Genomic DNA, 15,066 nt, shown 5'->3' on the forward strand with positions numbered 1-15,066 from the left:
GCCTCCACTTATATGTGGATGTGGCTCCATGATGCATGCCCGTGGCAAGGGAGTGTGTGGCTGAAGGAGAGAGATAGAAAGGGATAAGGGGCAGGGAGGGGAGGCAGATTCCTTTGTCAGGATGAGTGTGGACGTGGGTCCCCTAGGCTAATCACCCTATTATCCACAACACTCCCTCCAGGGGCTTTGTGACTCTTGAAGAGATTAAGGAGCCAAGTGGTCCCCTGCTCTAACCTGTCCTCCCTGGACAGCATATTAACATGATCCCACTACAGAGGAACTCTCTTTAAAGTTTCCTGCAGGATGACAAATTAACCCAGCAGGGTGTCCCACACATCTATCTTCATACAAATTATTAGTGTAATAGAGCTTTGAGTTATGCATTTATCTGGTAATTATTGAACAGTTACACAAAACCAAGCTGAGTTGCCCTGGCCCTTTATGAGGTTCGCTCGGTGGGTGGCCTTACAGTTAATTTAGGATGGTTCTCCATTCTGCAGCTCACTTGCAGAGAAATTAGCTAAACAGCCTTCTCCTTTAAATATTTTCCATGTCACAGTGAAACTCTTTACAATACAATAAAGGTACAGTTTTAATTACACGCTTCCTGACTTTTGTTTAGTTGTAGTTTTAAAACATTTGCTGGCGCTAGTTTTTCCTTTGGCTGGGCAGTAATAGCTGGTTGTAAGTATCTGGCTAATGAATTTAATAATTTCCTGAACTGAGACTTAAAGAGCCTTTGCAAAAATGCTGCATTTCCTCTCTGCTATCCCATAGCTTCCAGTCCCCTGGACGAGGTGTCCCTTTGAAGCTGGGCACTGTATGTGTGCTCACTTTGTATTCCCAAATCCTTCCTGTCTTTCCTGTGCTCCAGAGTGGAGCTTGTTAGATCTGTGGTGCCTGGGTTTGAAAATCAACTGGAGTAATTCCTCCTGGAGAAGGGCGCTGTCATGTTGTCCCAGACGACAAACTCCAATAATAAATAAACACCCCGTGTCTGTTGGCAGAGTATGTCAGCACTCTGCTTGCAACAGGTACTTAATTACTTCTCATTTTCTTGGGATGATTCAATTGCACTAACTCAGGAGGAACAAATTAGATCCAGTTGAGCATCAGCATGTTCTACAGCTAAGTTTAAGAAGCTTTCCTAAACAGCCAAGAAGTCTGCAGATACAACCGGAGAAAGCTGAACAAATCTAACCCTTGGGACCAACAGGGTAGGGTCATGGTTACAGTGATGAAACACCAGAGTTTGTCTCTCCTTCGCGTATGTCATTGGATTGAAACAATACTGTAGGTAAATAGTGTGTTCTTTTAAAGGAACCCATAATTTTGAGCTAAGTTTTTCTTAATACATAGCAAGGCAGAAACTCTTGAACATATTGAATACCAGCACATTCTAGGCACCTCCATAAATGCTGCAAAATACTTGTTCTTGAACATTATTAATTATTATTATCGTTGTTATTACAGAAGGAGGTGGGAAGGACTTCCCCATTATCTCCCACACTTTCTGTTTCAATCATATGTATGCATTCATTCACTTATTTGAGGAACGGTTTTTGAATGCTCTTCTGCAAGTCATGAGGCTGAGGGATTCAGGGATGAACAGGTAAAACATGGCACCTGCCATTTAGTAACTGCTGCCTTCATACTTAATCTCTCCTACCCTGCTGCTTCCTTACTATCTATGCATGTTACAATCCACACACCCCCAACCATTCCTGGTGACCCTGATTTCTAGATGATCTTCATGCTCGTTAATTCTCTGCACTATATTTTTCTTGGCTAAACTGGGAGATATGGTTGACTTCAGCTCCTCAGATGCTTCATCATGAAGAGCAGGATCCTCTTTTGGGCCAAGAGGATCACGGACTTAGAAAAGTTTTTAGGGCATATAAAGTTTTGACTTCCTCTCCAAAGAGCACAAGTCTTTCAAAGTTTCACAACAAATCTCTGGTTTATATGATTATTGCTTTGGCGAATGTTAAGAACAGTTTCAGAATCAGGACAATTTGACTTCTAAACCACACACACACACACACACACACACACACACACACACACCCCACCTATAAACACATTCAGAAGCATGCATGTATACACACACGCACACGCACACACACACCACAAACACGCCCTCATAAAGATGCAGTGGTTTAGCCACACCTGCATCTGCTTCATTTTAATTTCATAGTACCTAGTTGTCTAACAGAATTATTTGTTTTCAGTTGCTCTCTATTTTGCATAGTGACAAACAGATGGCAAAAGGTTTGAGATGGGGTTAAGCATCATTCTTGTTTGTACTCTGACAATGCCAAATGACATGGTATTTCCCCAAGAGGATGTCCTTCTTTGTCTTCCCTGGCATCTGGTGCCTCTTCTAGCACAGTGTAGGTCAAGTCCATTTTCCGAAATGTTTGGGACTCTATGTGTTTCTAAGTTTGGATTTTATTTTAGATTTGGGAATATCTGTATATACTTACCAATTAAACAACTCTAACCTGAGAATCTGAAATTCATAATGTGCCAAATATTGAGCACCAATGTGATGCCCAGGCGGTGTCACATCTGTGCTCACAAGCCCATACTTTGGAGCATTTTTGATTTCAGACTTTTAGATTAGGGTTGATCAGCCCACCATACAACTGCTGGCTTTTCTCTTCCCTCAGCTGCCAAGCAATAAGTACTCTGGGGATCAGATTCAGGCTTCACTTGCTCCCTCTATTCAGTAACTATAAGAGTACCTTGTTTGTTGTGAGCACTTGGTAAACATTTGTGGGGAAAAAAATTAATGGGTCACCAGATGGCGAGAAGAGTTTTCAAGTTAATTTTAACATTGAGAAAAGCCAAAATGACTTTAAATATGTTCGAAGTGGCTTGTGCCTCACAGAAACTGTCACTTTGCTAGTAGCAAGGAATCAGAGGCTAATGTAGAAAGAAGATATAGGAGTCACTTAGTATAGCTATAAAAACTCAGTGTGATAACGCAGCCTATGTCATGACTATCAAAATAGCTAAATGGCCACATCATGTCTTAGACTAATAAGAAGTGTGAAAACAAACTAAAGGTTTAAATAACGCTAGCTATTTTTTTTCCCAGTAGCAGAGTAAAGGTTAGGAACTACTGAACCAGAAACTAAATGAGATGAATTCTGCTCTTGGCTCTGGACAGCTCAGATTGCTATTGGTAAGTCATATAAAGTGCAAAAGGAACAGCTCACTAATATATTCCTTCCTCATCTATTGATTTATACAACCCCAATTTTATATATATTGATGATTATATTCCACTAAAAATCTAATCTATACTTTGTACCCTCTCTTATAGCCAGAGTTAATCATATAGTATAGTTCTGACCATTTGACTGTACAGAAAATGTAATGGATGGCTGGTGAAATAGTTCAATGGGTAAAGGTGCTTGCTGCCAAGCCTGAAGACCCTAAGTCTATTTCTGAGACCCACATAGTAAAAGGAGAGACTCCTGTAACTTGTGCTCTAATCTCTACACACATGCCATTGCATATATATGTCCACGTATACATAGTAAGTCAATGTAAAAAGAAAAGAATTATAAAAGACTATGAGCTGGGACCTCCTTCTTTCCTTTGTTTTAGCTGAAAGTGTAGACATAAGGCAGGAAGGACTGTGGTGGCCATACTGAGAAAAGGGACCCTCTGACTATGCTATTCTGTTCTGTGTTACTGTAACAAAATATCTAGGGCAGGATGCTTATGGAGATACTTATTTGTCTCTAGAGTCTGGTGACTGGTCACTGCTGTGCTGGTGAAGGGCCCCTGGCTCTGTCATAGCATGGCAGAGAAGTAGACAGAGAAATGGTATGTACAGAAGGGGCGCATGTATAAGAAAGGGTACAAGAGACCAGTGAGGAATCAGACTCAAACTTTTTCTAACAACCATTCTTAGATTTGAGTCCATTCCCTGACCTTTCACAGGAGACGGCATTAGTTTACTCTTGAGGGAGCCTCTGACATAACTGCCTTACATTAGACTTCATTTCTTAAATGTTCCATGACCCCAACACTGCAACACTGGGGGCCAAACTTCCACCATGTGAACCTTTAGGGAACCAACCATATCCAAACCCTAGGGAAAATATTTCACTCCTTGATATAATTTTGGTGCCATAATAGCACAGAGTTATACTAAGAGTTAGGTTTTTGTTTGTTTGTTTTTTATTAGGAACTAAACACGTGCCTTCATGTCCTGAACATGAGGGGATTGTACCTTACCAATGAGCTACAGCCCCAGCCAGTTTTGAATTTATTTTTATTTTTGTGATATGGTCTCACTAAGTTATCCACACTGGCCTTCAACACATTGAGATCTTCTTCCCTCAGCCTCTTGTTGCTTTACAGGCTTCTACCACCAAGCCTGGCTTGTCATTTTCTTAAGTCATGACTTAATGATACTTTTCTGATACCCACAGTCAAACACAGTGTTAGGTCATATCAGGATGCATTGGGTCAGATGATTCCTAGCGTCTGGTTCTTTGGACTTGGCCTCCCAGTGTGTGACTGGAGTTTCTCTTTATGAATTTCTGAAGCGCAGTTGATTTTGTCAGTGTAAAGTATTGAAGTGTGAAATATTAAAGTGTCACTATTTTTGTAAAACATGAAAGACTTTAGGCAGAAAGGTAAGTTTCAAGAACTCTTGTATTTTCAGGAAATTTAAAATATCATTGACAACTACTCCAAATCTTAAAAGCAGTCAGACAAAGGTTGGAAAAATGGTAAGACCTTGCTATCAAACCTGATGACCTGAACTTAATGCCTGGATCCCATATTGTGAAAGGAAAGAACCAATCCCTGCAAGTCATCCTCTGACCTGCAGACCAATGCTTGTTCACATGAACACACACACACACACACACACACACACACACACACACACACACTTACACACTCACACAGAAAACAAATATAAAAAGTGTCAGAAAACCCTTAAGGGATTGTTTTCTTAAACTGTGTATTACATCCCCATATGAAGTCATATAGTTAAACGTTGGGGTTGTGCAAAAATTGCAACACTAAAAGATTAACCAAAAAATTAATTAAATAGTTAATGAGTCGAAGGTGTTTCTATAGTCTTCACCTAGGTCAATCACATGACTCTACTGATGGGGGATGTCCTTCTGAATGCTGTGAATATATGTTTCTCTTATTGGTTGGTGAATAAATGCTGATTGGCCATTAGCCAGGCAGGATGTATAGGTGGGGCTACCAGATGAGGAAAATCCTGGGATGGGGCAGGCAGAGAGGAGTCTTCAGGGGGAGATGCTGTGTTGGAGTATTACAGGTAAGCCACAGCTTTGTGGCAATACATAGTTTAATAGAAATGGGTTAAAAATTAAGAGAGAGCTAGCCAATAATAAGCATGAGCCATTGGCCTAACAGTTTATAACTAATATAAGCCATTATGTGTTTATTTGGGGCTAAATGGCCGTGGGACCAGGCAGGACAGAAACTCTGTCTTCACTTTACCACAGCCTTGGTTGTGAGTGCATATGTACTTTCCATTCCATGTGCCATCCACACCACACAACACCAGTTGATGCCACCGGTGACACCTCAGTTCAAGTGGAGACTCTTGAATGCCATGAACTGAAATGTTTTTTTTTTACATAGGAAGTCTTCTGCTTTTATAGAAACAAAAGTTTGATTGTGGAACACAATGAATATTTTTCTACCACCATTTCTCAGTATGGAAGTATCATATTAATAATCTTTGGATTATACTTGGCTTTAAGAATTGCTGTTTGAGTTGCTAACAAGCTATATAAAAATAATTCAATGACTTCTGGCTTTAAGTTAGGACAAATTTCCTAACAATTTGTGGAATGACACTAAATATATACATTGTGTATGTGTGTGTGTGTGTGTGTGTGTGTGTGCGCGTGTGCGTGCGTGCTTGTGTGTGTGGTGTGTGTATGGGGCATTCTGAGCTTTGATGATAAAAATTAAAATACTGATTCAATCTAAAAATGATGAAGATGCTTCATGTCCTGTGGTGTCAAATATTCATCCAAATTTAATTCTATGTGGAAAATTAATACGCATCCATCTCATTTGTGACAAATTATCTTTGGTCTTTACTAAATATACATATCAACCAAGGAATTGTTTTAAATATTTTTATGGTTTATTGTCAGTTACTGTTTGATTTAGATATCATTTTATATGTCTATATACCCAAGGTCAGGTAGAGACTTCTCAGTCAAAAAGAGACTGTGAGTGAAACAACTTTCAGAACCGAATCTAGATCACCAGGCATATTCACAGCTTTTGAAACAAAAGACAGAAGAGCAAAGGTTTTCTTTTCAATTATCATAGATAAAATACATTGTCGTGATTAAATGTTATGATGGTGATGACTTTAAGTAATGGTAAAAGAAAGTGTTGGGAAGCTCAGTCTCCCAGCTTAATAAATGCCCAATAAATGTAAATTTGCACAATGGCCAAAATGGCTTTGTTGAGATTTAATAACTTTCCTTGCTCCTGGTTATTCCAACACACTCTAATCCCTTTACCTGATTCTAACCACACAGAGGAATAGGTGCCAAAGTAGTATTCACAAGGTACAGATGGTCCAACTGGGGCCACAAGGCTAAGTGATTCATCAAAGTCATAAAGAAAGCCACGGCCATGGAGGAGATTGGATTGAAGAAACCACATGCCTCTACCTTTACAATGCAACCAGCAGAGTGGCCAGAAGAGCCTCAACTAAAACAAGTCATAGCATTTAGTACCAAAGCTTTAGTGAGGTCATCTCACACAGTTTGTTTCAGATAACAGGCTACGGTCCTCCCCCATCTTGGATGCTCCTCATATAACAGTAAGTGAAAGGTCATACATTTGGGCTCACTGTTTCTTCTGGAGCACCGAAAACTTATCAGAGTGTGTGGGTGGGGTGGGTTAGGTAAGCTATGGTGGGAATCTTCTTTTGAGTGTGCATTTATGTGCATCTTAACTACTTTTAATGTATCCAACTTTGTAAAACCTACTTGGTGAGGGACAAAGACATAAAATGTGTGAGAGATCCTTGTCTTTGGGTATCTTCAGGAGAGGACCAGACTTGTACATTAACTAAGAATGCAAGACAAAGGTAGAGGATGTACAGGCATGAAAAGCTGTGGGAGTCTATGGAGGGTGTGGAGATGCAGCTAAGGAGGCTTCATGCCCAAAGCAACATGAGTTGAACACCCTTAATCTAAAAGTACCAAAGCTGAAATGTGTCAAAACCCTAGACCTTTTGGACACAGAAAGAACATAAGTAGGTAACAATATACCTGATCCCATGTGCAAGGGGTAGCCAAAACTCAAGTATGCTAAGATACTATATAAAATTGCCTGCAGGTAATATGTATAAAGCATGAATGAATCTTAGTGCCATGCCCAAGATAGTTCATGATACATGCACAAATCCCAAATTCCAAGCACTTATGGTCTTGATCATTCTGGATAATGGACACTCAGCCATGGGTGAGCTGGGCTTGGGGATAGGTAAGATGTTGATAGGGTGAAAGCAGTAGGGGACAGCATGAAATTTGCAAAACCTGGATGAAAGAGACAGTCCAAAACCTAGATTGTCCAACTTGTGTGCACAATCTGTTTCCAGACATTGCAAATGACTACAGGCATGCATTTACTTCTGACAGTATAATCCTTTCTAGGTATAGAACCTCAGAGAAGTAAACCGAAGTGCCAAGGTCACACAGTTGGCATAAATGGTAGCACAGATTCAGTGGGCATATTTGACCCACTAGCTTTGGTGCTTAACTGCAGACTGGAGGCTTTTGTCTCCTCAAAATGTATATGCTGAAACCTTAATTCCAATGAGGTAGTATTGGCACTGGGGCATTCAGTAAAGGGCGAAGGATCTACATGATCTGAAGAGAAACCGGAGTATAAGGTGGTGCCTTAAGAAGTTGAGTAGATCATGAGGGGGTAACCCTCGCAGATGGGAGTAGCTAGACACCTTATAATAGAAGCCATAGAGCCTTGGTTCTCAACCTGTGGGTCATGACCCCCCTACAGCAGTCACAGATCAGATATTTACATTCATAATGTAGTAAAATTACAGTTATGAAGTAGCAATGAAATAATTTTATGGTTGGGGGTCACCACAACATGAAGCATTATATTAGAGGGTCGCAGGAAGGTTGAGAACCACTGCCATAGAGAGTTGCTTAGCCTCTCCCTCCCCTGAGAAGCCAGAATCTATAAACCAGGGTGTGGACTTTTGCCAGACACCAAGTTGGCTATCACCTTGACTTAGAACTTTCCAGCCTCCAACAATGTGAAGAGTCAGTTTTTGAGTTTCTGAGCTACTCAGTAGTGTTACTTTGTAGCAGCCAAAAAACTCAAGACAAACATGATACTTTTGTCACATCAAGGTCCAATTTTTCTGCCTTTACTTGGCAATCTTTACCCAGACAGATTTTCCTTGTAAATGACACTCACCAAATTACCAAATATGGATTAGGCTTGCAGTTGAAGACAGAGCCATCTTTTGGGGAGACAAAGTGACCTTGCTTCGCCATAGCATTGTTAGGAGATTAGGCTTCTGGCCTGGGCACTGAGCTGTGTCAGTTGCTGCTCACTGACTGTTGCTTGCCACCAAGGATTTTAGGGAAGGAAGCACAAATCTTGTTGCTCAGTGCCAATATACCAGTTTGGTGAATTTACCACATGACACTGGCAAGAAGGCACTACATATATCTGGAGCCCCAGTCTTTTGCTCTGGGAACCTGATAAATGATACACATTGGCTCTTGAAAACCTGACTTTACTATGTCCGGCAGTGTTAACTTTGCAGATGCACAGATGGCTGAAGAAGCTCTTACATGCAGCTGCTACTCACTGTTAGTCTACTGACTGCTTTATGTAGCCTTTCACTCCTCAGACTTGACCTAAAATACCAGTCTTAGTGTCAGATAGGTATTGTTGTAGGTGTGAGCTTTCCACATGGTTCAGAAGAGAATGAAGGGGGACAGAGTCCACAGTGAATGCTTCTTCCACCATGAGGAATCCCAACCTAAAATATCTTAGCCAACAAATGCACTAGACTGCCTATCTTAACTCTCTTAGCACAGAGATGCAACTGAAGAGTGTCACCATCCTACTCCAAGGCCTGTGTCACACCACTAAGGGGTAGGAGGGGGACAGTGAGGATATTTTTGAGCAAATTTTTGAGAAAGGAGAACTGATGGGACTTGTCTTGAATTTTGGTGAAAACAAAGAATCTTTGCTATTCCATAATTCTTAAACTGGGCCTCTCTTCAAATACATTTGCATAAGCAGGAGGTCAAAAGCCCATGTGTTGTGGGCTAAAGAAGTCCACTCTGGCCCAAAGCAGTATTGGCCATTCAGGAGAAGTGCTTAGTCACTGTGCACCTGAGGTAAGTGCTAGGTAGTCACAACAATTTATAGAAATGCAGTGTGTAGCCAAGACACACAATAGGTACCCTTGGTGTTTTTTTAAAATAAGAAATGATATATGTATATTGTTTTTGCTCTTCAGAGGGTTTCCAAAAATACCACCTTATTTTAATTTTTACATGAGAATATGAGTTTGAGAAGAAAGGTTAATTCTCCAGTGGTATGGCCTTTCAAGGTGACAAGGACACTATAAAACCAGAAAGTAAGTGGGGATGTAGATGCAGCCTCCCCAGCCTTCCTGGAGGTGGGCATGCTGCTCTTCCCATCTTCACTGCCCTGCTGTACTAAAGGTTTTTCCTTTGTTTGGAATGGATGGTGTTCATATGAATTTTTTTTTTTTTTAGATTTGACTTCAATGCTATCTACTCTTTGAAGTCTCTGTATGTGATGCAAAGCAATACTAACCTACTGCACAGCAGCTTTTCTTAAAGCTCATTTCCTTTCTTCAGCTCTGTCCTATGAAGACAGGAAACACTGGCCCCAGTGTTTATACAGTGACAAGAACTCAGTAAATCTTTAATGAACAAATGAATGAACTTCCAGAATCCCCTCCTCTGAGTCCTGCTGCAAAATTTGCTCTTAACATTCATTTAGCATTTGAATATGTTAAACTTACCATAAAAATAAGAAATAACATGTCTATCTCCCTTGGACCATAAATATTCTGACTTAAAATGACTTTATACCTCTCATTTCCTGCAAGAGTTTAGATGCTCAACAAATGTTAATGATAAGAGGATATAATACTAACTAATTTAATGGCTTACTCACATGTGAATTCTCAAGTTTCAATACATAATGTGCAACATACATAAACCATATATATGTCTGTGCACACATATGTATGTATATATCATAAGCCTCTATGATTATGCTATTGGTACACAGGAGGAAGAGCCAGGGATCCTGATGAGAAAGTTGTATTAATAAACACAGTATCTCTAAGGATGAAGCAATTGAGTTTCCTAACAAATAAAGCAATTGCTTCTCAGACAGAGCACTTACATTTCACATGTGATCTGTGCATCTATCTCTAGTACCACATTTCCTTGGGACTATCAAAGTATTCATAAATGGATTCAGACTTGTGGCCCAAACATTGAGTTAATGCAGCAAATATCAGTTTTCCCAGGTATATGTCAAAGACTGTAAATCCCCAGGGTGTCTTATGTTGCCAGCTGGTAGATTACAGATGTAAAGGGACATCTGATGGAAGGGTGCAAATGGTCACAGTTATTCATACTCCTACTGTGGGAGTTTTATAAATAAACTAATAAATATTTTCATCTTGCAATAGGATCAAGTTAATCGAGTTGCTGACATTCTCTTGAGGTTTAAGGCTTGTCTTTAATGTGAAATACAAATCATATTTCTCGTGGACACATTTTAATAATAAACTTAAAAGCACATGCAACTAAAATAAGGAAAACATCACAATGAAAACCAGACAAACTATCTACCACTTCAAAACGAGTGAAGGAAGATGACTCGTCAACACCCCAATGCCAATAACCTCAACACAAAATGCCACATATGGAAATTGGGCTTCACGGAAACAGAATCAGTAAGGACAGGAGACTGAAAAAAACATTTAGGTGAGAAATAGGTAACTGACCACATGGGAAAAGCACTTGCCCAAACACACACACACATAGATGCACAAACACACACAGCTTGAGGGCACACTTGATTTTGGCTCAACTGATTCCCCACCTCTTTGCAAAAGCTCATGGCCCCTTCCAAAAAAATTTGGCTTTGTGTCTTTTAAACTTAAGATTGGATGCTGAATCTCTTTGGTCCCTAAAATTCGAAGACTGCCCTCAAACATAAGAATTGGATCACTTACTGTAGCGGACTCCTCACTGTCTCCCCACTTTGCTTCTGTGAGCTCAAGATTATGAGGTTTACACCTTGTGGGTCTCTGTGGAGCAACTCACCTCTGGGTCCTGTAATGACAGGTCGGTGATGCTGTGTGAATGCTGTTCCCAGGGAGGAGGTCTGCGAAGGGGAGGGGCTGCTGAAACCGGACTTCTCAGACTTCTTCAGTGTGGTTGGAGATGGCATGCCTGGTGAGAAGGGTTGATTGTTGAGGCAACTTTAATCTACAGAGCAACAATTTGTGTGACCCAAAAGACAACACTGAGAGAGTGGAAAAAGAAATAAAATGGAGTCATAGGGAAATGGAGATTTATACTGAATTGCTTTGAATTTGCCACAGGAACAAACAGGTAACAGAATGACTCCCTTTAGGTGCTTCTACAGTTTATTTCAATTTGTTGTGTGAAGTCACAGCCCATTTGGGGGTTGTTGGTTTTCTCCACATGGGGATTTCTGTATCTTCAGTATCCCCTGTGAAAGACCCGCATTTTACGATCTTCATATTCCAAGTGGTTTTATTGTGGGGAGGAGAGCCTAAAGAGACAGGTCAAGGGGGAGAGTCTTTAGGTCATTGGGGACACTGTACTGAAGGGGATCCTGGGAGCTGACCCCTTCCTCTTGCTTGCTCTTGCTTCCTGGCTGGGAGGTAAGCAGTTTTACTCGCTATAGTCTCCTGCCTTGCCACCAAGTACTATTGAGTCTGGGAGGTCCACCTGGACTTGAACCAGATCCCTAAAACCATGAACCAGTATTATTCTCTTCAAAAGCTGTTTCTACCCCACCCCAGGTACTCAGTATAGTAATAGAAATCTGACTTACATAGGCTTCAACTTTTCCAGTGAATCTGTCACATGTCTGTGACCTCTGGGACCCTTACAAAGGAGGCTGCCTAAGCACACAAAGACAGCCTCACATGCAATCATTTTGTCTTGTCAGTTACCTTATTTCAGCACCAAAGCATTTTTCTACACTTTAAATAATTTAGCTTTTTTTTAACATAAAAATGCCCTTGATAATAGCAGCTCAGATGTTCTTTCAGTGATTATTTATAGAACAGAAAAAGAAAAGATAGAAGTTAAAAAAAAAACAACAACAAAACCTTAAGAGACAAGAAATTGGGACTGGTTCAGTAAATATGGTCCAGCCAATGCAAAGAATACTGTAAAAGAATAATGACATTGGAGATATTTATAATATAATGTTGACTGAAAAAAACAATTATAACATGGGGTGTTCTAATACATCAAGCCCAGGATGTACAACACAATTTAAATGTTTTATTTCTATGCAGAGAAAGAACTAAAAGATATGTGTGAACTATAACCATGGCTCCCTTGGCAAGCTAAATTTCTATGGTTTTCCTTGCCTTCATTTTGCTTACTTGCCTTTTCTATGATGAATGTATATTACCTTTATGCTAAGAAAATACAACAAAAGCTTGTTTTTAAAAATAATATTTTTGCTCCAGAGTTTAGGAGACAACACTTCAAACTTAGGAGATGCTTTGGAAAGAAAAATAGTGTGGAAATAATGAGAAAACAGTTCCTTGTAATTGCTGGATTTGTGGTGTTCTCCACAAGCATGCTGACAGACACAACTGGAGGATTCTATCCATTTTGGATGGGGCCAGTGAAGACAACAGAAATTTGGATATAAAAATAAAGCAAATGACTTCAAGTCTCCATATCATAGGACAAATCCGCGGTCTCAAGTTTCCAGCATAAAATTGCTCTGCACTGCATCAGAAGAAGAAAAGTTCATTTATACATGTCTACCTATGATTTTTTTTTGTCAATTGTCTGAAAATTATTTGGGCAAACTAGAAAAATAAGTAATAGGTTTATTGATATTAATATGTAGCCAACACTGAGTAATTGCTAGTACCATGAACTATGGCAAGCATTTTTACAGATACAGACATGACTCAAATGTCTGCTTGTCTGGCCATACCTAAACAAGTCTATTAAATTTTTTTAGCAGAGATTAAATTGATTCTATAACATGATATCCAAATACATGTGGATGTAAAGTGTGTCTGTTTTGGCCTTCTGTAAGATAAAGATGTTGATCAAAGGTTCCAAAACATATCAAAGGGTCCCAAAGTTCTGTGTGTACTTGTGTGTGTGTGTGTGTGTGTGTGTGTGTGTTCGAATGCATGATCTTTAAATTCCCTGTACAGATGTCACTACCCATGATTTCACAGAGAGATGCCTTAGAATAACAAACTTTAAGGTTTCCATCCCAAGAGAAACTAGTTAGTACATTTCTGGTCAGACACAAGTACAAAATGGATGGTTGTGTAATTTCATGTTATTCATACTCCTGAATAAAATCATTTCTAGGTCAATTCCTACTCAATATGAATTAAAAACAAAGTCACTAGTCCCAGTGGTATTAATTATAGTTGTTTGTTGAAAAGTCTACAGACCACACCACACCAGTGTGCTAACAGGTAGGAGTACACTGTGGTCATAGACGAACACTCACTGCCAGTGACATAAGCAAGGTATTATGAATCAACTAAGGTGGGGGAAAAGCCTTCAAATAAAAAAGTAAATGACGAGACATTTAAGTGTAGACAAATCTCCCAAGTCATTCAAACCTCTGTTGTACAAATGAGGTTTTGAGCTGCCACTGATTCTACTACTTTAAATTCAGTCAAATGCATGAATTACATGTTAGGAAATAGAATAGCAGTGACAAATGTCAAAACTCTGAAGACTGCAGATTTTATTTTAGTTTTTGAACAATGGAATCATGGTTGTAGTCATGGTATTGAACCAGCTTTATTGAAGGGAGCAAATGACTGACTCAAGAAAGCTGTGATTTCTTCAAAGTGTTCATCTTTTCTCTCCATGCTTGATGTGTAAAAGTGAAACTTTAAGTACAACTTAGGCAGAAACAAGTAAAGAATGATCAAGTTGCTAAGTGAGGTTTTTTTTTTTTTTTTTTTTTTTTTTAAATAGCAAAATATGGGCTTGGGAAAAGCTCAGTGGTTAAGCATTGCCACTCAAGCATGAAGCCCCGAGTCAAAATTCCCAGAACCTACACAAAGCTGGATGAAGCCACGCTTACTTAGTTCCCACTCTCCTATGACAGGATGGAAGGCCCAGGGAGGAGAATCCCTAGAAGCCTGCAGGCCTGCTAGCCTGGAGTACACAGTACAGCAGCACAAACAGTGAGAGACCCTGCTGAAAACCAAGGTAGGAGGGGAAGCCCACATCCAGATTGTATTCTGACCTCCACGTGCACATTATAGTGTGAACACACACACACACACACACACACACACACACACACACACACACACACACACCCCTTTTAAACTCTCCTTGAAGGAGTTAAAGTGAGAAGAAGCTCAGTCAGCATGCAAGAACAACAAGCCAGACTATGTCTAATCTTCTAAATTTATCACAGTCAAGTAATGTGAACCCTAAGGCTGTCATAAAGCTCAAAATTACTTTGTGTTTTCAATTTTTAAAGACTTATATTGAGCACATTTCCTTATCATATACTTTAATATTTTTCTACATACATAATGTATGTTTTGGTTAATTTGTTTTGTATACTTAATTGACCAGATGAAATTTAAAAATCCTCGATGTTAAAAGCTACAGAACATCCATCTTGGCTTCTGCTTTTGAAATAGTTTGGTTTCTGTACATTACTTTAAAATAAACTCCTTGTTAAACCTTCCTTTACCCATAATCTATGCACCAGGTTATA

The 15,066-nt window shown here is 39.7% G+C and overlaps 1 protein-coding gene across 4 annotated transcripts in view; it reads right to left on the reverse strand.

The window, feature by feature from the left end:
• Nfia (nuclear factor I A) overlaps positions 1-15,066 on the reverse strand; it is a 348,579-nt gene that overhangs the window by 66,057 nt on the left and 267,456 nt on the right. For all 4 annotated transcript variants that reach the window (XM_027400457.2, XM_027400456.2, XM_027400460.2 and 1 more), the window contains one exon: positions 11,400-11,528. In XM_027400457.2, coding sequence (XP_027256258.1) covers positions 11,400-11,528 — 129 coding nt within the window. The remainder of the gene's footprint in view (positions 1-11,399; positions 11,529-15,066) is intronic.

This window comes from Cricetulus griseus, chromosome 2 (assembly GCF_003668045.3).
Source record: "Cricetulus griseus strain 17A/GY chromosome 2, alternate assembly CriGri-PICRH-1.0, whole genome shotgun sequence".
Classification (NCBI taxonomy): domain Eukaryota; kingdom Metazoa; phylum Chordata; class Mammalia; order Rodentia; family Cricetidae; genus Cricetulus; species Cricetulus griseus.